The following is a 27,418-nucleotide window of genomic DNA, read 5'->3' as shown; positions in this document are numbered from 1 at the left end:
TTTAAGGCTATTCTTTTTGCTAATTTTTATAAGTTCTTCAGGCCAAAATGATGTGTGTCCACCGTTGCCTGTCCCAAGTCAAGAGCCTGTAACTCAGTGGTTGTCTTTTATTGCTGTGTATCATATTTGTTTTTCATTCATTTTTTTTGTGTACATAAATACCACAACTTCACAAACAGAAATGCATGCTTTGTCTTGCTTAGCATACTGCCAGCCATATTTTTAATGTATAAGAAACCAGGAAGTAGTGGTTGGACATATTGGAAAAACGCTCATACATTACTCATCATTGTCAATCTCTTGACAAAATAGTATTTTTGTTCATCAGTAATTGAGGAAAGTGTGACAAAAAAAATTCCATTCATTATAATGAAAAATTCAAAGTGCCTGCATACAAGATGGAGTCTGACAGATCACTATTGACAAAATGTAAAATGCTTTTGTTCAGGAGCTTTTGAAGGATGGACAGACAATGAGAATACAATATAAATCAAAAACAAATTGTGTAATTGTTATTGTTAGTTGGATACTAATTTTCATTGATTTCATTGGTTATGTTGAACCATGAATTTAAATGTTAAACTAAATACATGTTTTTTATAGGATTGAAAGCAGACTTAGAATAAACCACAAAATCAAGTATCCATGAAAACACATTTTTTCCTAATCCATAAAAAATTGGTATCCATGAATATAAACTAATCCTCAGTATAACACACATGAATCAACCACTTAAATACAGGCACCTGACTTGGGAAAGTCACATAAATAATGTGGCGGGAGAAACTAGTTTGCTGACACCAAACTGTCTCCCTAACCAAGGACTGGTTTAACAGTACACATATGAACAAATAACAAGAGTGCACAAACTGAAATGTCTTGCATTCCTTACTAACCATTGATATTATGATGGTCCTATAAAGTATAAAGCTTTACTACATCTATCACATAAACAAAACATGATCCAAGAAAATGAGGTCAAGGTCATATAAACCAAACGAGAAATACATGTTCACTTCAATCATGCAATACACTAAATATGTTTGACCTATTGCTTATAGTTCTTAAGAATCAGACTTAACCAAGAAAAATTGACCATAAACCAAGAAAATATGGTCACGGGTAGAACCATGAAAAATTTAACACATCAAGAAACTATGAAAATGAGGTCAAGGTCAAATAAAACCTGTAAGACTGACATGTACATCATTAAATATTTCCATACACCAAATATTGTAGACCTATTGCATATAGTAATAGAAAACATAGACCAAAAACTCAAAACCTAACTTTGACCACTGAACCATGAAAATGAGATCAAAGTCAGATTACAACTGCCAGTTAGACATGTACACCTTACAATCATTCCATACACCAAATATAGTAGACCTATCACATACAGTATAAACAAGAGTGCACACGCTGAAATGTCTCGCCTTCTTTACTAATCATTGATATTATGTAGATAGACCTAGATATAAAGCTTTATTACAACTGTCACATAAACTCAACATGAACCAAGAAAACGAAACATTGATCAATGAACCATGAAAATGAGGTCAAGGTCAGATTAAGCATGTCAGGCAGACATGTACAGCTAATAGTTCTTCAATACAACAAATATAGTTGATTTATTGCTTACAAATTAAGAAAAACAGACCAATACACAAACACTTAACACTAAGCAATGGACCGTGAAAATGAGGTCAAGGTCAAATAAACCTGCGCAACAGACATATAGATGATAAAATATGTCTATACACCAAATATAGTTGACGTAATTCATAAAGTATTAGAAAAATAGACCAAAACTCAAAAAAATAACTTGGACCACTGAACCATGAAAATGAGGTCAAGGTCAGATGACACCTGTCAGCTAGACATGAACACCTTACAATCATTCCATACACCAAATATAGTAGACCTATTGCATACAGTATAAGAAAAATAGCCCAAAACACAAAAACTTAACTATAACCACTGAACCATGAAAATGAGGTCAAGGTCAGATGACACCTGCCAGTTGGACATGTACACCTTACAGTCCTTCCATACACCGAATATACTAGACCTATTGCTTATAGTATCTGAGATATGGACTTGACCACCAAAACTTAACCTTGTTCACTGATCCATGAAATGAGGTCCAGGTCAAGTGAAAACTGTCTGACAGGCATGAAGACCTTGCAAGGTACGCACATACTAAATATTGTTATCCAATTACTTATAATAAGAGAGAATTTAACATTACAAAAAATCTTAACTTTTTTTTCAAGTAGTCACTGAACCATGAAAATGAGGTCAAGGACATTGAACATGTGACTGACGGAAACTTTGTAACATGAGGCATCTATATACAAAGTATGAAGCATCCAGGTCTTCTACCTTCTAAAATATAAAGCTTTTAAGAAGTTAGCTAATGCCGCCGCTGCCGCTGTAGCTGCTGCCGCCGGATCACTATCCCTATGTTGAGCTTTCTGCAACAAAAGTTGCAGGCTCGACAAAAACCCAGACCAAAACACAAAAAACTTTATTATAACCACTGAACCATGAAAAGGGATCAAGGTCAGATGAAACTTGCCAGTTGGACATGTACACCTGGCAATCCTTTCATGCACCAAATATACTAGACCTATTCCTTATAGTATCTGAGATATGGACTTAAAACTTAAACTTAACCTTGTTCACTGATCAATGAAATGAGGTTGAGGTCAAGTGAAAACTATCTGACGGGCATGAGGATCTTTCAAGGTATGTACATACCAAATATAGTTATCCTATTACTCATAATAAGAGGGAAATTAATTTTACAAAACATCTTAACTTTTTTTTCAAGTAGTCACTGAAACATGAAAATGAGGTCAAGGATAATGGCCATGTGACAGACAAAAGATGGGAACTTCATAACATAAGGCATCTATATATACTAAGTATAAAGAAATCCAGGCCTTCTTCATTATATAATGTGAAGCTTTTAAGAAGAAAGCTAAAGCAACTGACGAATCACTATCCCTATATATGTCGAGCTATCTGCGACTTAAGTTGCAGGCTCCACAAAAATCTGTTGAAAAGGGCTTAACTCATCAGATTGATTTAAAGCAGAAAACATCTAACGAAAAACACAGACCTTAAGTTACAGTTTAGCCATACATCCAACAAAAAAAGACACCTAAGTAAATTCTGAGAGTACCAACAGCTTGTTCAGATTTGAAAAACCTTAATTTAAATCAACTTTATAAGGGAGCTACCATTTGATTTTTATGGGGGGGCTAGGATGAAAATTTTTGTCCTGCATTTTTTTTTAGCTGTAATCTCTGTCCTGCCTTTTTATTTTTCACTCTGTTCGGTCCTGCTTTTTTTTTTTTTTAGTTTATCCTGACTCTTTTTTACCTAAATTGTTGTCCTGACTTTTTTTTGCAAGTGTCTCATCCTGCCTTTTTTTTACTCAAAACTCCTGTCCTGCCTATTTTTTTCAAATTTTATCCTAGCCTCCCCATAAAAATCAAATGGTAGCTCCCTAAGAACTATTGATTGAAACAGTTTTTTGACAACTTTTGCAATTACAAGATTATTTTATCATTTTGATTTTGATTTTATTGATTCAAAATTCAATAGCGGTTTTCTGTATAATTGATGATGATTCACTAGACCAATATATAAACAATGCAGCTGCTGCTACTCTGGTGTGTAACTCTTCAATGTCAAGGTCATGATACCACTCTACATTACCCCATTTTGTTGTCTGAAAATAGAAGAAAATTTTATTAAGGCAATCAGGTTTATAGATTTTGTAACATGACATTGATTTGATGCTTATACTTTTATAAAATATTCATCTAGACAAAGATTCTAAAATTTAGGATGCATAACTTTAAAAAAAAAAAATATCATTCAGGGATATTGATAATGCAGTAATACAAGCAAGAAATGAGAGAAAATGTCAATTCCTTGATTTTGTTTACTAGATTTCCTACACACTACATACTATTGTGATTCTTGTCAACACCAAAAAATAACTTTTCTCTTTGTGTTTTGGGTGATTCTAGCCTGTCTTAAAACTTGTTAATTGTTCTAGAACCATTTATTAACATTCAACCCTTTTTTGATAAAGGAATAAAGCTCTTGTTTCCAATCAAATAAAATTGAGAATTGAAATGGGGAATGTATCAAAGAGACAACATTCTCTTTTTAGAAATTGAAACTTGATGGGCTTTCAACAAGTGAAGAAAAACTGTTTTCTCTGATGTATATCATTCTTTCAGTGTTGAGAAAGAAAATGCTACAGGTAAATCAATAATAAACAAAATAAACAAATAAAAATAAGCACAAAGATTGCATGTAAAAAGTAAAATCACAAAAATACTGAACTTGAGGAAAATCAATTCTGAAAGTCCAGAATCAAATGGCAAAACGCATCAAAAACGAATTGACAAGAACTGTCATATTCCTGACTTGGTACAGACATTTTCAAATGTAGAAAAAGGTAATATTAGGTAGACAAGATCAGGTTTTCAGTTCAGTTAGAAGCAGAGTAATACAAAAGAAAATCTAAATACCCAACCCAGCCTATACTTTGCCTTCCAGTAATACTAACCTGATAATTTTGTTCCAACCTTGATAAAGTTACAGCTGTTTTAACATCTATGTGTTTATCTACCACAGCTAACATTAAAATTAATGATTTCAGGTTTTCCGTTCCATATAAAAAACCTGCAAGAAAGAAAATCTTTCAGTCCTTTGTGTCCTGTATATATATATAAACATATGTCTTTAATTCAGTATCAGAGGCCTCAGGGAATGAGTGATTTAAGTAGTTGAACTACTGTATCACTAGCTTGTCAATGCTTAAATTTTGAGTTTGAATCCAGTATGTGTTAAAGAGATGTACATTCTTATGAAACTGATAAAAGTAATAATAATTTGTGCCATCTAGCGAATAAATTAATGGCCTCACAGAAATCTGATAAAACATACAGTAAAACCAAGTAAATTAACAATTTATATAGACTAAGTCACTTGATATTATATAGACTAAGTCACTTGATATTAAAAAGACTAAGTCACTTGATATTATATATACTAAGTCACTTGATATTATATAGACTAAGTCACTTGATATTAAATAGACTAAGTCACTTGATATTATATAGACTAAGTCACTTGATATTATATAGAATAATTCACTTGATATTATATAGACTAAGTCACTTGATATTATATAGACTAAGTCACTTGATATTATATAGACTAAGTCACTTGATATTATATAGACAAAGTCACTTGATATTATATAGACTAGGTCACTTGATATTATACAGACAAAGTTACTTGACATTATATAGACAACTGTCTTGTTCAATTCCCTATGGTGACTTCAAGATGTTTTTATGGTTTAACTTTAGTTGGGTTGCTGTCTCATTGTACCTACTTCACTTTTTATTCATATATTATTACAATTAGCATGATTGTAAAAAAATCTTTTACACTTTTAAGTTTCCATTTTGAGTTTTTAAAAAAAAATTAATTGGCGACCTTAAAACAAAAGATGCCGGAAATATAGATTTATAAATTAGCATATTCATAATAACTAATAACTTTTTCAGTTTCAATATGTGAAAATCAATAGTTTTCAGACCACTGAGACAAATAACTTACCAAATAATGCCCAGTCACCATAAGATAATAAATGTCTCCTTAATTTGTTGTATGTACTGGATGGCACTTCGGGTGGTAATAAACCAGTGGTGGATTCTATTTCAATATCATATCTACAAATTATTAACAAAAACATATATAATTCTTTCATCATACCATCTATCATTAAAACACTTCATCCTAGTTTCAAACTTAGTTTAATTTTGGACATATAGTGAACCAATTTAAAAACAGAGCCCAAAAATCCAAAATCTAAATACACAGTTACATTCAATATATTAAAGAACTCAGAGAATTCAAAACTTTTAATAAACCCCAATGAAATTGGTAAAGAAATGAGCAAAGTATAAGAATAGAAAAGTATTGTGTTTGGCATTTTCGGGCCCAACTTCTTAAACATTTGGGGTCACTCTCACCGTCCTTTACCTAGAAGGTTGTGGTGAATTTTGGGGGATATGGCCTAAAACATTTAGGGATCAGTTGCCAAAAAAAAGATTTATTTTCTGGTTTCCAGGCAATAACTTGAATATTACTCTATGGACCAGTATGAACTTGTACAAGGTATGGAAACCTGAAAATAAATCTTTTTTTTTGGCACCTGATCCTTAAATGTTGAAGGCCATCTCCCCCCAAATTCACCACAACTTTCTAGGTATGGAACCTTGTGATACAGTTAGATAACCATACACTTATACTCATGTTATTGCCTGGAATCCAAATGATGACATCGCAGTGCCATTATATGACAACAATATTTTAGAGATGGTATGAAAATTTGAGTAATATCTTTTTGAGCAAATATTTCAACAAATATTGATTTAAATAGGTATAAAAAAGAAATACCATAGAACAGAGACTTTTGTTAGTATTCTTGTAGAATATTTTTTGGGTTATAATACAGCCTACCTTTTCCTTGCCCATTCAAGAATAGGATCCCAACAGACTTTCTCAAGTTTTGCAAGATCTTCTGGTTCATCCAATCTGTAACTACAAAAAATTTTCACAAAATTAAAAAAAAATGAAGTATCTGCATTCAGTAGATAGTCAGTTTTATGTTATTCACTGTTAACTGAGCATATATCTGTACCTTTATTACTAACTTAAGATTATATTTTGTTTTAAAAGATAAGCTAGTTTCATTTTTTTTTAAATCCAAATCATTTTCTTGGAAATACAAGTGCCTCAAGTTCATATTTTAGTCAAGGGAGATAATTTGTGCCAAAAAAAACAAACTGAAAATTTATCATATAAATATATTCTCCGGGTGTGGGAATTTCTCGCTACATTGAAGACCTGTTTGTGACCTTCTGCTGTTGGTTTTTCTATGGTCAGGTTGTTGTCTCTTTGACAAATTCCCCATTTCCATTCTCAATTTTATTACAGGATAAACTATCAATTTGAAAAATCCATACAGAATACCCAAAATGTATGCACCAACTCAATCAGTACAGACAGAAGGTACACATACTTATATCATATCCAAGACAAACAATTTAAAATTTATATACAATGTACATGTATTTATAGAATTACATAGACATCAATTCTAAAGATTTTCATAATGGTCTTTATAATTAAGTTTATAACATGCCACAGTGTGTCTGTCTCTGCATAATGTAATGCACTCCGAACTAAGTCTTCTCTTGATTTATATGTAGGGTTATCCAATGCCATATTACAAAGTGATGTCTGAAATATATAGAACAAAGTTTCAATTCTTGATCAGTTTTGAAAAATAATGCCCAATCTGAAGTGCACCATATGTAAAAATGAAAAATCAGATAATCTAGAGTTACAAAGCACTGTATATCACATCCATAAAAAGTAGTGATCAACACTGAAAATTCGTAAAAATATATTATTATAATTTTTCTTGGGACATTATTTTTTAATCATAAAAAAAACCACCTTTTGCAAATTTTTTATAAAAATCCATAAAGGTTTGAGAAAAATATTGATATGTAGCAATCTAAACACCAGTCAGTACTTACATTTTAATTGTGAAAAATTTATCTATGTCATCAATACTTATTTCTGTACTCTTACCAAATGCATGTAATGTCTCTTGACTATTTTGTCTTGCATATTCCATTCTGTTGCTACAGCTAAAGCCAGTGCCTCATTTGGAACTTGGAAAACCTTTCCATTCGGCGTCTTCAATTTTTTCTTGTCTAAATTTATTTCAAACCAGCCTAGAAAACAAGTAACCAAAAATAATCATTAGTATGAAGATAAAACTTAATAATTTAGTACAGTGGAATGACTATGTAAGGACTAATAGTTTTTTAAAAATAAATCACAAAATCTTCATATTTCCCACTTGCTAAGTGGTCACATTAAAAATGAATAATGTTGTACAGCATTAACATTTAAATACATTAAATAGTCCAACATCACTTTTTCTACAGCCATCTATCTGCAAAATATTTCTGAGTTGCTTTTTAATAGATTAGTATCAAAGATCTGCCAAATAATTATCCCTGCAATACATAAAGATGGCAAATATAATGAGTGTTCAACTATGCCGTTTATTTTTTCCAGACAGTGCATTCCTTACACTGCTAGGCCATCAAATCTGTTACCTTTCAATTGACAAAGGAAAATTATCTTTGCAAACTTACACCATAAGTCATAACATTTTGTAGATTTTGATTGTATGAACTTACATACATGTACAATGTAGTTTATTGAAATGTGACCTATTAAAACAGTCACATCTGGTCTTGTAAATATGTAAGCACTTTTAATGAATATAAAGACGATCTCTTTAAGATTACTGAGATACAAAAATGTTCCAGAACATTTTATTATATTTTTTATAGCAGATAAACTTCCAAATTTTTTAAGAGATAGTAGTTGGTACATGTAATTGTAAATATAAAAAAACTTCATGTCCAAAATATTTTGTAAAATGTCTTCTATTACCAAAAATGCCTGCAGTGTCCAAGAAAATGGACCGATAATTTGAAACTCTAAAATGAAATGCTGATAGTAATAACAAGAAATCACTAGCACATTGAACTAAAAAACCAGCTTTGTTGTTTTTCTTACATGCATTCTGTATGTACCTGTCCCAATAGAAGATCCAGTATTTTAGTGGTCACTTTTGTTGCTGTATATCATATTTGTTTTTTGTTCATTATTTTGTACATCAGGTAGTTAGTTTTCTTTGGAATTGTTTAACATTTGACATTGTAAGACCTTTTAATGTGGACTATATGCAGTATGGGTTTTGCTTGATGCTTAAGGCTATCCAGTAGTCTATAGTTGTAAACTTCTATGTCATTTGGTCTCTGGTGGAGATTTGTCTCATTTGAATATTACCACATCATCTTATTATTTTAAACATATTGTATTGTTCTGAAAATAAACAAAATTAAAGCTTATTCTTTTAAGTTTAAAGTTTTGACAATTCTATTCTAACATTACAAGACAATTTGGTTTAGTTAATAGTAACATATATTTTTTATAATGTTTTCAGTACAATAACATGAAGCTATTTCCACTGTCAAATATTATTAATACCATTTGTCTGACTTATAGTTGCATTCTTGTAAAATTTCTTTAACTCTAAAAAGAAAAAAGAAAAATGTTGTTAATGCTACACATACTGTATCAATATAATTTCAATCAATCAATGGCACAATACAAATTTTTTGTGGATGTTGTAGTAAAAGGTAAAAAGAAAACCATTAATCTAAATTTGTTTTAAACGGAGTGTGAATTTTCTAGTGATACGAATACAGACTCTGGCAAATTCTTTAAATCAATTATCAATCAATGCACATTTTCTTCTGAATCCAAAAAAAAAATACATATAACTAGATACTGTACATAGAAATTAATGAATCTTATAGCTAGACCAAAAATACAATATACATATCATATCAACCGATCAAGGCCAAATACATTATTTTTTATATGATATTTTATCAAAATTTGAATAAAAGAAAGAAAGTATTTTAAATAAAAAATTTCCTGTCACATTCATGACATAACATTGAGAAAGGAAATGGGGAATGTGTCAAAGCGACAACAACCCAACCATAGAGCAAACCACAGCTGACCACCAATTGATCTTGATTTTTGTTTGTTTTGTAAAAACAGTACGTACTATTATTGATTATTATAAAACAAGGATAATCAGCAAATTCCATGTTGTCCAAATTTGTCTATTATGGATTCATTGATTGTTTTGTTTTTAACACCACTTACATCACTAATGTTTTACGTCATGGCGGTCAGTTTTTATTGTTGGAGGAAGTTAGAGTGTCTGGTGAAAACTATGACCTTGGATAAGAAAGCAGAAAATCCTAGTCAATTAAGATTGGAGTCAAGTTCACCTGTCATATTCTAGAATTAAACTCACAGTATTAACAAGCTTGTGAAACAGAAAGACTGCCACAGAGGCCTAAAATGTCTTCTTAGTAATTTAGTATTAATAAATTAAATGTTAAGATTTCCAATGACCTTCAATTAAACATGTTAAACATTTACATGGAATTTTTTCCTTAAAACTTCACCCTATAGTATTTATAGAAAGAGACCATACAACCTGGTTGGGTATAGGCAAGCGATTTATTTGAAACAATGAAATCAACAACAAAAGGAACTCATTTGGTTCCCATTGGAATGCTAACGGTTAAGTGTTTGTAAATAAAAATGTACTCTAGGGTAACGTAATTCAGACAACTGATGCTTGTTAGAACAAATGTAATTATAATGAATAAAAAGAAACAGATATTAATAACACTATCAGTTTTAAACACTGATATTCTAAAAAGGGGGTAGCTAATTTTCTTTTTTTAATTGTGTCTTGTGATTTCATATGGTCAGTGTTGTTGGTATCGGGACCGTTCGCCCTAGTAACATGTTCGCCCTGGGTCCCTTTGCCCTGAATTCGTTCGCCCTTAGAGTCCGTTGGCCCTACTAAAAAATATTAATATTCAGGGCATTGAAGTTGAATAAACTTAATCAGATATATTCTATGGTCATGATGGTATATATTCTTGAAATTTATGGAAACATGGAAATATCTAAAAGTTTATGGCTTGTTAAGGATCATTAATTTATTGTTTTATGACAAAATAATTCGGATCACTGCTTATTGTGATACCTGTCTTTTGATGGATTTATAATATAAAAAAACAAATTTGTTTTGATAATATATATTCAGCTTTTGAAATTAATTTTAAAAAAATGTACGAACTGTTAAACGGATTTACAAGTTCATTCATTAAAATACTCTGAGACTAGTCTAAGTTATACTGCACTCAGATACTGCATACATTAGTGAATGACAGAATACAATTATTTTGTTAACAAATATCAACAAAGATAAATACATTGTATTCCAGTATTCTACTGCAATCAAAGGGAAAATGATGAAATTGATTGCGGCAATATAAATATTCGGTGATTTTTTTCAACAAACTTCAACATATTTTATTCAAATACTTAAAATTATGCCACTAGAGTGACTAGACAACAATTAGTAAAAAATAAAAATCAGGGCGAATGGACCCTGGGCGAACAGGTATCAGGGCGAACAGGTACTAAGGCGAACGTGAATTAGGGCGTACGGACCCGGATTCAGTGTTGTTTGACATTGAAATGTACATGCCTCTTGGGTTGAATCTTCTCACAGAACAAGTGCAATGTGAATTTGATACATTTAAGAAACTTTTGACAGCTGAATGATAAATTCTCATGGGCGCAGCCATTTTTTAAACGAAAATGTAAAACTTTCTGCGATTGGCTAGAGATACCCGGAAACAATAATCCGACCAATCACCGGTATTAAAAGAAATGTCCATTTGGACAATTTACAGGAATGCCAAAACAATGCCGGTAAAGCTTGACCCACCACCTCCTGCGAACAGCAACCTCCCTGGAATAACTACCAGTCTATTGTACAATGGATCAAGGTTTCAGGGACACCAAAAAAGCAAAGGCAATTGCTATGATGTAGAAGTTATTTTACAGGTATCGAAAATGATAGTAAATTCTGCTGTAAATCTTTTCTTAAGTTTATAGATAGACATGCAAGAACTTAGAAGCTGCAGTATGAGTGCCAATGAAACAACTCTCACTCCAAATCATAATACACTTCATCCCTATTTGTCTGCCATTACTGGACGTTGCACAGGTGCCCATACAATATTGATGTCATAAACAGATAAAGACATAATGCAAAATATCGGACGTCACAATGGAAAAGTGATTGTTGTATGAGGTCAATAGTAAAAGCAGGCCGGATTCTCAGGTCAAGCAGGAATAGCGATAAGGTGTATAAGTAAAATGTTAACGATTAAAGGTCAAGGTATGGCCTTCAACAGGGAGCTTTGAAGACATCTAGCAAGAAATTTGAATAGACATTGGATATCACAATAAAAAAAAATTATAGTTAAAAACAAACACTAAACACTTCAAAGTTAAAGTCAAGACAAGACGTCATAATTGTTAGGACAATTTTGTTTCAGATACATATATGAGGAGTGGTAAGAGGGGTCCTTACCCCAAAATCCTGGGGTTAATATCATCAGATCCCGCAATCCCAGGTTTGAACACACTGAATCCTGAGGTCTTGAATAAAGAATTCCTGGATCCTGAAAGGGTCAATCCTGAAATCCAGAGCATAAAAACACCTGATCCCGGAGTCCCTATAAAGGTCCTATCCCCCCTCATATATACATATAGAATAATGGCATTTTTGTTTTTGATACTGACTTTATCAGCAGAATATCAAGCAAGCCTGCTCTGGAGAGCTGATATTCAAGCTGATGGAGTCAGTATCAAAAATAAAATGCCATTATTCTTTTTATCGGCAATCTGTCGTAACTCTGTTTTTGTTGTAAAGAATATGAAGTTAATTGAAATAATAAGTAAAACTACTTTTACGCGTACAAAACGTTGGGTGCGTTGTTCGGTTGTATGAATGAAGTTGCATGCATTTCATTGATAAATTGAAGCGAATGAACAAGAACATGTGACGTTACTGTACTGATACATGACGTCATTGCCTAATATTTTTCGAGTATCAAGTCCTGTCCATGATATTGAAAATATTAGGCAGTTATACCAGTAAGATCAAAGGGAAAATGTTCTTATTGCCGATAATTACCAGTATTAATTATTCCATTCGGGCCATTGTGAATATTCCAGTTAAAAGAAAACAAATATCAATATTTAAAAAAAAAAATAATCTTTTAATATGAGAAACATTATTAATATTTCCTGATCTGACTATGGCATATAAACTCAATAATACAACTTAAACTTAAACAATGCAAAGTTGTCTCCCATGGTAATATTCTTAATTAAATTTGTGCTTCACAGCTGTTGTCTGGAAATGCAATTCTTTAGGGAGATGACTTTTAAAGCCTGATTGAGCTTATTTAACACATTCTGTTTATTTTTAACTAGAATTTTTCATTTGCAAACCTGATAAAGACTCGATTATAGGGTATATAGACAAGTCTTTGGTTTTGTACACCTACATTGTTTGTCAAAGTTTGAGCTTAAATATATTAAAGGGCAATAGGCTGTAAAGATGTTTTCCTTTTGAAAGTTTTGATTTAGAATTGAAAACTTATCAGAAAAATGTTTACACAAAAATATTAAGTTATTTCATTTGCCTTGTCTGCATATTAGTATAGAATTTCACTACCAAATTATGACTTGTGAGAAATAAAATTTCATACAAATTTTCCAAAGGGATATAATTTTCATTTACCCAAATTCAACTTTTATATTAGTCCGCAAAAAGTCAAAAAATAACAAAAGGACCTAAAGAGCTACGATACCGCAGCTACTTTTATATGTGAATCAATTTCAAAATCTGTAAAAAAATTCTCAATTTATTGTAGTTAATTGCATCTTTTGTAGGCATGGTAGGAGTCTGAACTTCAAAAATTCACATTAAAATCAAATTTTTTATTTTCTTTTTAACCCATAGTGAGTCCATGGCCTATATTTCCACAGCATTGCAGGTCTGCCTGTACTTTACACTTTTAGGTACATACACAGCAATATTTGCCAAAAGATTCTGAAAAACCTGTAGTCTACTTTTCGAAACAAAACATTTTAAGAGCTTTTAGATTAAGCAACCAAAAATACTACATGAATTTAATGTAGCCTTAAATTTAACCTTATTTTTCTTTTCAGTATGTTGATATGGACAATTCTTACCTTTGTGGTTATTTGAAGATAAACGGCCTAACAGAGGAATACCCAACATTGACAACATTCTTTGAAGGGGAGATAATCAGTAAGAAACATCCATTTCTGACCAGGAAATGGGAAGCTGATGAAGAAGTCGACAGAAAACATTGGGTAATTATTGTAATTATAATGAATTTTAACGAACAAAAAGGTTTGCATGCATCAATGTGCAATATTCTTATGCCTTTTCACAAATTTAGCTTTGTTATCTTGTAATTGAATCACATTTATGCAAACATTTTAAAAATGAATTGAAAATATTCAAATTTTAAAGTAAATTTGGATTTTATTAGATAAATACTTACCATCATAAATTCTGAGTGTAACCCCAATTGCGTCATAGGTCAGATGGAAAATCCCGACTAAAAATAAACGTACTCTCACTGGTCCGGACATATACCCCTGTTTGCCCATATTCTTCCATTCAATTTCCTCAAGACAGAAACATAAGGAAAGGGGATGAAGGGGAGGTGGGTGGGACCTATAATTTATGATGGTAAGTATTTATCTAATAAAATCCAAATTTACTTTAAAATTTGAATATTTTATAGCTATAAATACGTTACCATCATAAATTCTGAGTAACAGAATCTAACGTAAAGCTGAATCCCCTGTAACAGAAGAAACAGGAGGAAAGTTCAATCTTTGTGCTGAAACTATAGGTCCAAGAGAGTATAAACTCTCGGCAAAAGTAGCCATAGATTGGAGATAGTGAGATATAAAAGAGTTCTCATTTCTCCAGAAACCTGCAGACAGTACCTCTTCTAAAGATGCACTGTTAAACAGAGCCCAGGATGTAGAGATACCCCTAACATCATGAGCTTTAACATTAAAACTATTTAAAAGTTCTGCCTTAGAAGAACCATAAGCTAAAGATATGCATTTGCATATCCAAGTAGAAATAGTTTTAACAGAAAGATCTGAGATTCCTTTTTTAATAGGAATAAAGAGTCTTGAGTTAGAAACAGAACGTAAACTACACGTTCTTTCCAGATAAATAGAAAGGATTCTTACTGGACATAAAAGTACAGAAATAGAATCGCTAGGGAGTGCAGGAATCACAACTGGTTCTGCACCCTTATCTGGAATCTGATTCTTTGCCAAAAAAGCAGGATCCATTAAAAGAGTAACAGAAGATTTATCCCTGTTAAATCGAAGGCAAGCATCAGAAATAGAGAAGGCATGGATTTCACTCCTTCCGGAGATCGTACTTCTGCTGAAACGACCGAATCTTCGCTGTTAAGCAAATGTCCGGTTGCAGCTAGAAAATGTTCGGCTGTGCCAAGAACTTAGGAAGCACTACGAAGGAGATTCTCAGTCTTTGACCAAACAGGTTGAGTGAGACGAAGACCATCTACTGGCTTTTTTCCCAATAAAGATGACATAGATTTGTCACAACTGGGAACAAGTCTACCCAGTGAAGAATCAAAGATATCAAAATCCTTGTTCTTAACCTGATCAGAAAAGGATGACATTCCAAATCCAGAGATATTGTTATTAGCAACCTTTTCACTAGCAGAATTAGCGATACATTCATTAATAAATTGTAAAGCAAAAGCCATATGGCCAGATTCAGGAAAAGAATTGTGAGAAGTCACAGTATCCTGAGAAATACCACAGTAAGCTTCAAAAGTTGAAGAAGGTTTCTTCGGCTTGGAAGGAGAGGCAAAAGGGATATGTGCTTCATCCCTCATCAAGATATACACCTTATCCCTAAGATCCTTCAAGGAAGGAGGATCCTCAGTCTCCTTGGTGGGAGGTTGTTGAGCTGACTTAGAAGAAGGCTCAGGGGCCGTCTTCGATACCTTGGGAGAAGAAGAACTTTCAACATCCTCATCAGTGAGGAAAGCCCTTTCATGACTCCCAGGGGAAACAGAAAGCTCGTCATCCTCCCTCTCATCACATTCTACAGACTTAGCTGGAGAAGGTTGATGAGAAGAAACTCTATTCTCCAGTAGAGTCATACGACTGGATAGAGTACTAAATTCAGCCTTGAAAGACTCACCAAAGTCCAAAAGTAACTTCTGTAAACCATCCAAAGGTGATGCATGATCAGAAACCTGAGTACCATGAGAAGAACTAGAAGATTGAGCTTGAGAGTCAGGTACGGTGGTAGAAGGAGCTACTGCAGGAGTCAAAGATACTGCTATGGGTAGAGCAGTAGCTAAAGGCGGTGCAGTAGCTACCCCAGAAGGGGGACCATAGAAATTGTCCCTATAAGGCCAAAAACCAGGTTGGTTTGGCATAAACCCACCATAAGGGTAAGACTGTGGCCAAGGTGGCTGAGACCATGAGGGTAAAGGTTGTGTGCCCGTGTTGGGAAGCATATACCCACAATAGGATAATGGGGGTCTAGAACCTGGCAAGTTCAAGCCCATAGCTGTACCTGGGACAGAACTAATAGTACCCGCTGAATTAACAGGCCTAGATAAAGTATGAGTCACCGAAGTTGACGTAGGTACCCCCCAAAATGCATGGCCGAACCTTGTGAAAGGGTCGGATAGGTAGCATTACCAGACACCGTTGTCGAAACTCCGGTCAATGTACTGGTAGTTTGGGGGGGACCTAAAGGTAGTGACCCCTCTAAGAGATAGTCCGAACCAGGAATATTTACGTATGGACTATTCAAATTAAAGTCCATAATAAAATTTACTTTAGTCAAAAAAACACAAATAATTTGTTTAGAAATTTAAATAAAACAAGGGAATATATTTCCAATAAAATACACAATATATGAAAAGCAATTAAGCTATTCAAAAAACTAAACACTTCTCTGTTGAATCTGTAAAACTTGATGTGCACGTGTGACCGATGTCGCAGATGGAAATTGAATGGAAGAATATGGGCAAACAGGGGTATATGTCCGGACCAGTGAGAGTACGTTTATTTTTAGTCAGGATTTTCCATCTGACCTATGACACAATTGGGGTTACACTCAGAATTTATGATGGTAACATATTTATAGCTATAAAAATCTAAATTTTACGAATTTCGTAATGTTTAAAAACATTTTCAAACTTCTTTTCGATCAGTACTTGTTTGAAATAGGTGTTGATATAATTACAGCACCTAATTATGTCTTTTCATATTTTTTCTTCTTATATCGTAATCATGTAATTTTCTTAATACTTTCAGGGGAAGTTTTTATCTTTTTATCCATTTGCCAAGAATTTTAACTCTGATTCTTTTGATTATGAAGAATTAAACAACACAGATTTTGTGTTTATGAGATGGAAGGTAAGCTACTTACATTAAGTCATTATGTTGAGTTTATAATATAAACGTCTTTGCAGTTAACATAAAATAAGGAGAAGTGGTTTGATTGCCAAAGTGACTACTATCCACCAGAGAATAAATGAAGTGGATCTAAGCAAATATAGGCCACTGGTTTCAACTATGAGCATAACTAATACTGCATTGCAGGCTGTAGAAGACCCTCACACAACAAATTGCAAACTGAGAAAACCAATAGCCTGATTTATGAAAAAAAAAAACAAAAAAAATCAAATATGATATACAATAAAGAATGACAACCACTAAATAACATGGTATGTCATGGTGCAACTCATCAAAATATTTATAATTTTGATATATTTCAAGAATTTACAATTATTCAGACACAATATACAATGATTATTATAATCACACAATGTACAATGATTATTATAATCACACAATATACAATGATTCTTATAATCACACAATATACAATGATTATTATAATCACACAATGTACAATGATTATTATAATCACACAATATACAATGATTATTATAATCACACAATGTACAATGATTATTATAATCACACAATATACAATGATTATTATAATCACACAATATACAATGATTATTATAATCACACAATGTACAATGATTATTATAATCACACAATGTACAATGATTATTATAATCACACAATATACAATGATTATTATAATCACACAATGTACAATGATTATTATAATCGCACAATGTACAATGATTATTATAATCGCACAATGTACAATGATTATTATAATCACACAATGTACAATGATTATTATAATCACACAATATACAATGGTTATTATAATCACACAATATCCAATGGTTATTATAATCACACAATATCCAATGGTTATTATAATCACACAATATCCAATGGTTATTATAATCACACAATATACAATGATTCTTATAATCACACAATATACAATGACTATTATAATCACACAATATACAATGACTATTATAATCACACAATGTACAATGATTATTATAATCACACAATGTACAATGATTATTATAATCACACAATATACAATGATTCTTATAATCACACAATGTACAATGATTATTATAATCGCACAATGTACAATGATTATTATAATCACACAATGTACAATGGTTATTATAATCACACAATGTACAATGATTATTATAATCACACGATATACAATGGTTATTATAATCACACAATGTACAATGATTATTATAATCACACAATATACAATGATTCTTATAATCACACAATATACAATGATTCTTATAATCACACAATATACAATGATTATTATAATCGCACAATGTACAATGATTCTTATAATCACACAATGTACAATGATTATTATAATCACAGAATATACAATGATTATTATAATCACACAATATACAATGGTTATTATAATCGCACAATGTACAATGATTATTATAATCACACAATGTACAATGGTTATTATAATCACACAATGTACAATGATTATTATAATCACACAATATACAATGGTTATTATAATCACACAATGTACAATGATTATTATAATCACACAATGTACAATGATTATTATAATCGCACAATATACAATGATTCTTATAATCACACAATGTACAATGGTTATTATAATCACACAATATACAATGGTTATTATAATCACACAATATACAATGGTTATTATAATCACACAATATACAATGATTCTTATAATCACACAATATACAATGATTCTTATAATCACACAATGCACAATGGTTATTATAATCACACAATGTACAATGATTATTATAATCACACAATATACAATGATTATTATAATCACACAATATACAATGATTATTATAATCACACAATATACAATGATTCTTATAATCACACAATATACAATGATTCTTATAATCACACAATATACAATGATTCTTATAATCACACAATATACAATGATTATTATAATCACACAATATACAATGGTTATTATAATCACACAATGTACAATGATTATTATAATCACACAATATACAATGGTTATTATAATCACACAATATACAATGGTTATTATAATCACACAATATACAATGATTATTATAATCACACAATATACAATGATTATTATAATCACACAATATACAATGGTTATTATAGTCACACAATGTACAATGATTATTATAATCACACAATGTACAATGGTTATTATAATCACACAATGTACAATGATTATTATAATCACACAATATACAATGGTTATTATAATCACACAATATACAATGATTCTTATAATCACACAATATACAATGATTCTTATAATCACACAATATACAATGATTCTTATAATCACACAATATACAATGTTTATTATAATCACACCATATACAATGGTTATTATAATCACACAATATACAATGATTCTTATAATCACACAATATACAATGATTATTATAATCACACAATGTACAATGATTATTATAATCACACAATGTACAATGATTATTATAATCACACAATATACAATGATTATTATAATCACACAATATACAATGGTTATTATAATCACACAATATACAATGGTTATTATAATCACACAATATACAATGATTCTTATAATCACACAATATACAATGATTCTTATAATCACACAATATACAATGATTCTTATAATCACACAATATACAATGGTTATTATAATCACACAATATACAATGATTATTATAATCACACAATATACAATGATTCTTATAATCACACAATATACAATGGTTATTATAATCACACAATATACAATGATTATTATAATCACACTATATACAATGATTATTATAATCATTGTATATTATGTCTGAATAATCAGATATATGAGTGCAACTTCTCAGCACTGAAAATGTAAAAGATTTGCATAATTTGTGTAAATTTTTGTTTAATGCACTTAATCATAGGACCAATCTGTTATTGGTCAATACTTGATATTTATTTGCTTCTCTGATGTATTATGTCATGTTGTGTTATAGAAATGTATTTGTATTTATTGCACTGATAAGCATAATGTGCTTAAAGTAATAAAGAATTGAATTGAATTGAGTTGCAATTAATTTTAACATAAACAAATCTGCCATTAACACCTGTTATCGTTTACATTTTTTCATGATTCAGACATAATTTGATTAATGTACAAATCCTGCAAAATAGCTTAATTTTATATTGATGATTTATTGTTTGTGTAATTAATTATGGGGGACCATTTACATGTTCTTTCATTGGGCTTTGTTTCTAATTTTGGATAGAATTCGAATGCATAACATATGTTTGGTTCTAAGTCAGAAGACTTTAAAAAAAATTGAAAAAAAAACCCCACAAATTTCAAATATTTTACTTAGATAAAGTAAAATAGCATTGGTGATAGGTGTGAACTTTTTATGCCCCACCTACAATAGTAGAGGGGCATTATATTTTCTGGTCTGTGGCTCCGTTCGTCTGTGCCTCCGTCCGTTCAGGTGAAAGTTTTTGGTCAAGGTAGTTTTTGATGAAGCTGAAGTCCAATCAACTTGAAACATAGTACACCTGTTGCTTATGATATGATCTTTCTAATTTTAAAGCCAAATTGGACTTTTGACTCCAATTTCATGGTACACTGAAAATAGAAAATGAAAGTGGGAGTTTCAGGTTAAAGTTTTTGGTCAAGGTAGTTTTTGATGAAGCTGAAGTCCAATAAACTTGAAACTTAGTACATATGTTCCCTATAGTTTGATCTTTCTAATTTTGATGCCAAATTAGATTATTACCCAATTTCATGGTCCATGGAACATGGAAAAGGATAGTGCAAGTGGGGCATCCATGTACTTTGGACACATTCTTGTTTTTAGATATATTTTATATCTGACTTGATACCAAAAAAAGCAGGATTTTATCCATGATTTTTGTCTTACCATTTTAGGAACATTTTTTGGTTCCAGACCATACAGTAAAAGACATAACTGGTGCATCATTTGCTGGCTTTTATTATATTTGTTTCCAAAAATCTCTGGCATCCATTGAAGGATACTATTATCACAGAAGTTCTGAATGGTAAGTATTCTTTTATAAGAATTACAAAAAGAAGCATTTTGTTGGAAATTATTTGAATCAATAATATCCATACGTCCTTGTTTCTGTTGGTAATGATTTAATTTTTTTTATGTTTAGTTCAAGTACTTAAGTAGAAATTCTGAATAGTGAGAAGATGAAAGCTATCTGAAATCTGGTGAAAATTTAAGCTTGTATAAAAATATTTTAAAAATGTTTATAGATATAAAAGGTGGTTAGACTGTAAAAATCTATCTACCATACATTTGACAAGAATTGCCAGCTTTCTTCTTGTTAGAGTTCTTGATGATTTTTTTTACAAATTTTAGCCATTTCATGTTTATTTTGAAAACTATGATAGAAAGCAAGAAAGTATAGACATCAAAGAGGATCAGCAATAAAAGATCTATGTGAAAGTCAATAAGATTGAAATTGTAGATCAACTGTTTCTGTTTTTTTAACCAAACTTTATGTTTTTTCTATTATTTAGAACAATTGAATAGAAAGAGAGAAAATTTGAACATGAAAAATAATCGGCTAGACAAGATCTAGAAATTAGTCAACAATGTTGACTCAACATAAACAATGATAGATGAATTCACTGGAGTTTTCCTTCAATTGAAAGTGCTTTAATGTCCATATATTCAGTTTATTAGTTTGATACATCACCATGTGTTATACACAATGAAGTATAATTCTGTTTGTAGCCCTTATTTAATCAGTGTATCTAAATCTTTTACATTTAGTTAGGAAAATATGAACAATATTATATATATATTTTTTTTGTTTTTTTTAGGTTTCAGTCCCTGAACTTAACTCATGTTCCAGACCACAGTATACCAGTCTACCAGTTCCGATGATAATCTTTTGAACATGTTGTAAATTGTTCATTTAATTTAATTTAATGTAAGGGGGACATGGCATAGTAAATGCACATGTTAAACATGTTATATGAACATGTTTTGTTAATTTTTGCAAAAAAAGTTTAACACTATGAGAAGTGCTATTATATGTATATAATTAACATGCAACCTTTTTACAAAATGTACTTTGTAATTATCTGTGTTGTTTCCAGGGGTGAAAAAAAGGATTTGCAGTACACTCTTTAATTGGTGTTCAATCCATAATTTAAATGAAGTATTTTTTTTCATTGCTACAAAGAGATGACTATATCCTCCAAATTTTGTCAGTATTTTATCAGCATTTCAATTATCAAAGAGACGGCTAAAAGCTGATTAAACTCATTATTTCTTATTTTTCATTTTTCCAAAGTGTTTTGAAACTTGAGATATATTTCAGTTGCATAGTAAATTATTAAGATGAACAGTTTTAATCAATTTTTGTATCCTTTATAATGCCAATACAAATGTACTTGTTAGACAGATAGTTCTAATGGGGACAACATTATTGTTCACTGAAGTATGACATAGCAATAGCAATGTTTTAAAGGTATGACACTTGTTTCTGTGTGTAGTAAACACTTTTAAGATGTTAAAGTAGTATGGGAGTGTTAACAAAAAACATAAGTTTTTTTGTACTAGGCCAAACTTTATGTTATGATTTTTCTTTGAAAATTCTGTAATCATTTGATGATCTTTTAAAGATACAGGATGTGCAAAATTTTCTCTTTTTTTGGAGGGCAATTTATTTTCATTTGAAATCACAGTAATTGGGAAAAGAGGGTGTTTCATTGCTAAAGGGAGATAACTATTTCCACCAAATTTTGTTTAATTTGGTATTTTATTTAGCATTTCAATTACCAAAGAGACGGCTAAAAGCTGATAAAACTCATTATTTCTTTTTTTTTATTTTTCAAAAGGGTTTTGAAACTTGAGTTATAGTTCAATTGCATAATACATTATTAAGATTAACAGTATCCTTTATAATGCCAATATAAATGTACTTTTTAGACAAATAGTACTAATGGGGACGCAGTTATTGTTCACTGAAGTATGACATAGCAATAGCAATGTTTTAAAAGTATGACACTTGTTTCTGTGTGTAGTTAACTTTTTATGATGTTTAAGTAGTATGAGAGTATTAACAAAATACATTTTTTTTGTACTTAGCCAAAATTCATGTTATGTTTTTTTTTTAAATACGGTAATCATTTGATGATCTTTTAAAGTTACATGATGTGCAAAATTTTCTCTTTTTTAGGGGGGGGGGGGGCAAAGAAAACACTGCTATGTAACTTAATCAAAAGGAAATTGTTTTAAAAAATGTCACCGTCATTCTTTTCTTCCTACATTTCAAAATATAAGAATATACAGTATATTCTTTTATACTTAAAAATTTTTGGCAATCTCTCCTGAACTGCAATTTGAAGCAACCAAATAATTCTGTATTTGTTTAAAAACCACCATTATTTTTTTGTTAATACAAATCTGCATAGTTCATATTAGGAAATGTTGTTTTGTTAGGCAAGTCTGTAATCAGGATGTCATTGATAGCCTCAGAATTATTTACCCTAATGTTATGCAAATGTGTTCATTTTCTCAAAAAAAGAATTACATTTAAGTATAATCAGGCTATTTATTGATATTTAAAATCATATACATGTAACCCACCTACCAGTGTAGTTTTAATATATTGGTGCTATTATCTTAGACGAAAACCATTCTCAAGGTCACCAAATTCATATAGTTTGTTTTCTGTAGAATAGAAAGTGAGTTATATATCTCTGATTTGCAGAGAAAAAGAAAATTATGGAAGCTGTCAAGCTTTCTTTATATTTATCTTTGTGAACAAATAGGTTTGATGCAGGTTGAAACTTGGTCAATAATCAATGTCAGAATATTTTAAGTCAGTTCAAAATTACGTTGATTTTGTAGTAAGATAAAGGCCACTTACCATGGCTTGTGGTTAGATTTTTGTCTATACTATGGCCCTGAAAAATTTAAAAACATTGCTAAGATGAAATATCTTCTGTTTTTTTTTTTATTTCTACAAATTTGTTTTATCTAATTTGCAAAAAGTATAATGATGCACATTAAAACATTAAGCACCTGCCCCATAATATTCTTATAAGACCAAAATATACAGTAGATAAATTATCAATCACGTTGATATTAAAGGACATGAACAATTTTTCACTCCATGTTAATGAAAATTTGCATATAAAAAATTATAATAAAAGAATCAGAGGTTGATGTACTTAATAGTAGGATTGTTTTACACTGAAGCACAAGCATTGATTTTTTGAGTAAAGTACATCAGATTAAAAGATCTATAGATGATGTAAGATGAGATTATCAATTATTCACAAATATTAACTGTATTTCTTGTCAGACATTGTTATACAGAATACTGATTAGCTGCAAGACAAATAATTATAACATAATTATAATAGATCTTCAGTGAAATTCAATACTTCCTCTTTATCTGAAGTGTTGTTTTATTATTTTCTTTCACGGAAATATCTGATTTTTTTTCACATTTTATTTGCAAATTTTTCTAATTATTTTTTTTAAAATTTTGATTTAAGTTAGGAAAATTGTCAATCAAGATTGCATATTCAGTGATCTTAATACTCTGCTTTCTTATGTAATTCAGAGTTTTTTTTTTTATCCGTATGTATATATACTATGAGATTGTGACTACTATGTAGTATAAAACTAATGTCATACATTAGGATCTTGCAAATGAATAAAAATCAGACAATTAATGGACTACAATAAGGGATTTAACAGATATACACATGAATGATGATACAATTTATGGAAACCATTAGTATTTACCGATGGTAATAATCATGATATTATGATACATGTATAATGTTGAAATATTGTCATAAAGCATTACTAAATTATGTTCATTCTCCCCTTGAGAAATATAATCAACAAGTTTCGAAGAGGCTTCAGATTCACAAAGTATACTTTGATTTTTTCTATTTTTTGTAAAATTGATGATTGATAGGCAAATAAGAAGGGCTTTTCTGATGTACATAAGAAGACTTCAGCTTTAATATTTAAAATCTGGGACTAGTATATACTTTATGGCAGAAACCAAGTTATGTACACTCTTCTTAATACGGCTCTGTCATTAGAGTTTAACCAACTGACTAGGATAAGCAAGAAATTTATAACCTGATTTTAAATTTAGACCTCAGTAGTTTGTTTTGTCAAAAAAAAACAGAAAAATATTATAATACAATGCTGAATGGTAATTTTGTTGGTCGGTTCATTTAATGCAAAGTCAATTAAATGAACAGATTAAATGGCAAATATGATAACCCTACTTGAAGATATATGTACTGTTAATCAGTAAAAAATATTCTTACTTTTACAGTCTTTTAGCATTTTATTTATTGTTGTAAAGATTAAACCTTTCTATTTCCTTAGATTTTGTTATTTTATGAATTAAATTCATTGTTGCATTTTTATCATTTTATGTATAAATTTACGTTAAAGTAATGTAATCATTAAACATGACATTTGTTATATGTAATAAAAAAAAGAAGTAATCTTGTACTTTTTTATTATTTTTGAAAATCAAGGAACCCTACAATCTTAACAATAAAGCAAGGGTAATACCGTATTTAAACACATAATATTTGTCACAGAAATATACATAGGCATAGTCGTCTGGCCGTGGTGCTAGCTTACTTCTTTAAAGCTTTACATTTTAGCAGATGGAAGACCTGGATGCTTTATACTTTGTGTATAGTAGCCTTATGATACAGTGTTTAGGTCTGTCATATGTCAATTGTCCTTGACCTCATTTTCATGGTTCAGTGACTACTTGAAAAAATTAAGCATTTTGTAAATTTCTTTCTTATTACTGTGGATTCATTATATTTAAATGGATACCAATTTTTGTGGGTTTCAAGGGTACAAGTCAACCACAAATTTTAACGTTCAACAAGATACAAAGGAGTAGGTTTAGTAAGACCCCTTTTTGGCCCCAAAATATAGCAGTTTTACAAAAATATGAAAATGTAATCTTTTAGCTATTTACTGGAAAGTAGAATGCTTCTGCTACATAAATATGGGCTGTTATTGACAATACAATACACATATATCGGGTACTAGCATCATTAAGTCATGCTAAATTACTGTGATATACATGTCAGTCTCGCAGGTTTTATTTGACCTTGACCTCATTTTCACGGTTTATTGCTCAGTGTAAAATTTTTGTTTAGTTTGTTTTTCCTCAACTATAACCAATAGGTCAACTATATTTGTTATATGGAAGGATTGTAAGGTGTATATGTCTTTCTGGCAGGTATCATTTGCCATTGAGTCCATTTTCATGGTTCGGTGGTCAATGTTAAGTTTTCATGGTTGAGTTTGTTTCTTAGATAAAATAAGCAACAGGTCAGCTATATTTGTTGTATTGAATGATTGTAAGTTGTATTTCTCGTTTGATTTATTTGAGTTTGTTCTCATTTTCTTGGATCATGAATGTGACCTTCCGAATTAGATGATTTACCGGATTTATTATAACATAAGCAACATGACGGGTGACGCATATGGAACAGGATCTGCTTACCTTTTCGGAGCACTGAAGATCAACCCAAGTTTTTTGTGGGGTTCGGGCTGTGGGGTACTCTTTAGTTTTCTATGCTGTGTCATGTGTTCTATTGTTTGTCTTCTTTCATTTTTAGCCAGGCGTTGTCAGTTTATTTTCGATTTATGAGTTTAACTGTCCCTCTGGTATCTTTCGTCCCTCTTTTAAGTTTATGTTATACTTGTAGTAAAGCTTAATCTTTATATCAAGGACTATCAACATAGAAACAATGTTAGTAAAAAAAGCGATACATTTCAGCTTGTTTATTCTTGTTTGTAAAAATTGAGAAAAAGAACCATAGTGAACTTAAAGAGAAGATCAATTCCTCAGTAATCAGGAAAGTAACGGAAATTGAAATAAATACAAATTTATACACAATAAAATTTACAGAAAAAAACCATCAGTAGAATAGATAGATACTTATTTTAAATCATGAGAGAAAGTCAGTCATAAAACTTGTCTGCTCATAACAAAGAATGAGATGCTGGGGTATACTGTAACAAGGTAGCAACCCATAAATGTTAAAGAAATGACATACAAATTCAACAGAAAAAGCTTAATTGTTTGCTGGTTACTTTTCGGTAAAATGTATAATGTCAGGATTTTCCAAACACTCTTCATAGTTTGACAAGTGCCCCTAATATTTGTTAATCCAACTGCTAATGTATCAGACTTTGGACATGAACACACATGCAGTAGTTCTCTGACATCCCAAATCATC

The 27,418-nt window shown here is 30.7% G+C and overlaps 2 protein-coding genes across 2 annotated transcripts; one reads left to right on the top strand and one right to left on the bottom strand.

Moving 5' to 3' along the window:
- Positions 1-3,577: 3,577 nt before the first annotated feature.
- On the bottom strand, positions 3,578-11,418 carry LOC134725426 (ATP synthase mitochondrial F1 complex assembly factor 2-like). The gene is made up of 8 exons (XM_063589231.1): positions 11,279-11,418; positions 9,181-9,225; positions 7,702-7,847; positions 7,247-7,344; positions 6,562-6,642; positions 5,656-5,768; positions 4,595-4,710; positions 3,578-3,742 (listed from the first exon to the last, which is right to left on the bottom strand). The coding sequence occupies exons 1-8, from the start codon at positions 11,376-11,378 to the stop codon at positions 3,602-3,604; spliced, it is 840 nt and encodes a 279-aa protein (XP_063445301.1). The 5' UTR covers positions 11,379-11,418; the 3' UTR covers positions 3,578-3,601.
- A 9-nt stretch (positions 11,419-11,427) lies between these two features.
- On the top strand, positions 11,428-22,222 carry LOC134725427 (glucose-induced degradation protein 4 homolog). The gene is made up of 5 exons (XM_063589232.1): positions 11,428-11,640; positions 13,822-13,989; positions 17,014-17,115; positions 21,059-21,189; positions 21,983-22,222. The coding sequence occupies exons 1-5, from the start codon at positions 11,464-11,466 to the stop codon at positions 22,044-22,046; spliced, it is 642 nt and encodes a 213-aa protein (XP_063445302.1). The 5' UTR covers positions 11,428-11,463; the 3' UTR covers positions 22,047-22,222.
- The last annotated feature ends 5,196 nt before the right edge of the window (positions 22,223-27,418 follow it).

This window comes from Mytilus trossulus, chromosome 7 (genome assembly GCF_036588685.1).
Source record: "Mytilus trossulus isolate FHL-02 chromosome 7, PNRI_Mtr1.1.1.hap1, whole genome shotgun sequence".
Classification (NCBI taxonomy): domain Eukaryota; kingdom Metazoa; phylum Mollusca; class Bivalvia; order Mytilida; family Mytilidae; genus Mytilus; species Mytilus trossulus.
The sequence above is the reverse complement of the archived record's forward strand: the minus strand, read 5'-3'. Positions and strand labels throughout refer to the sequence as shown.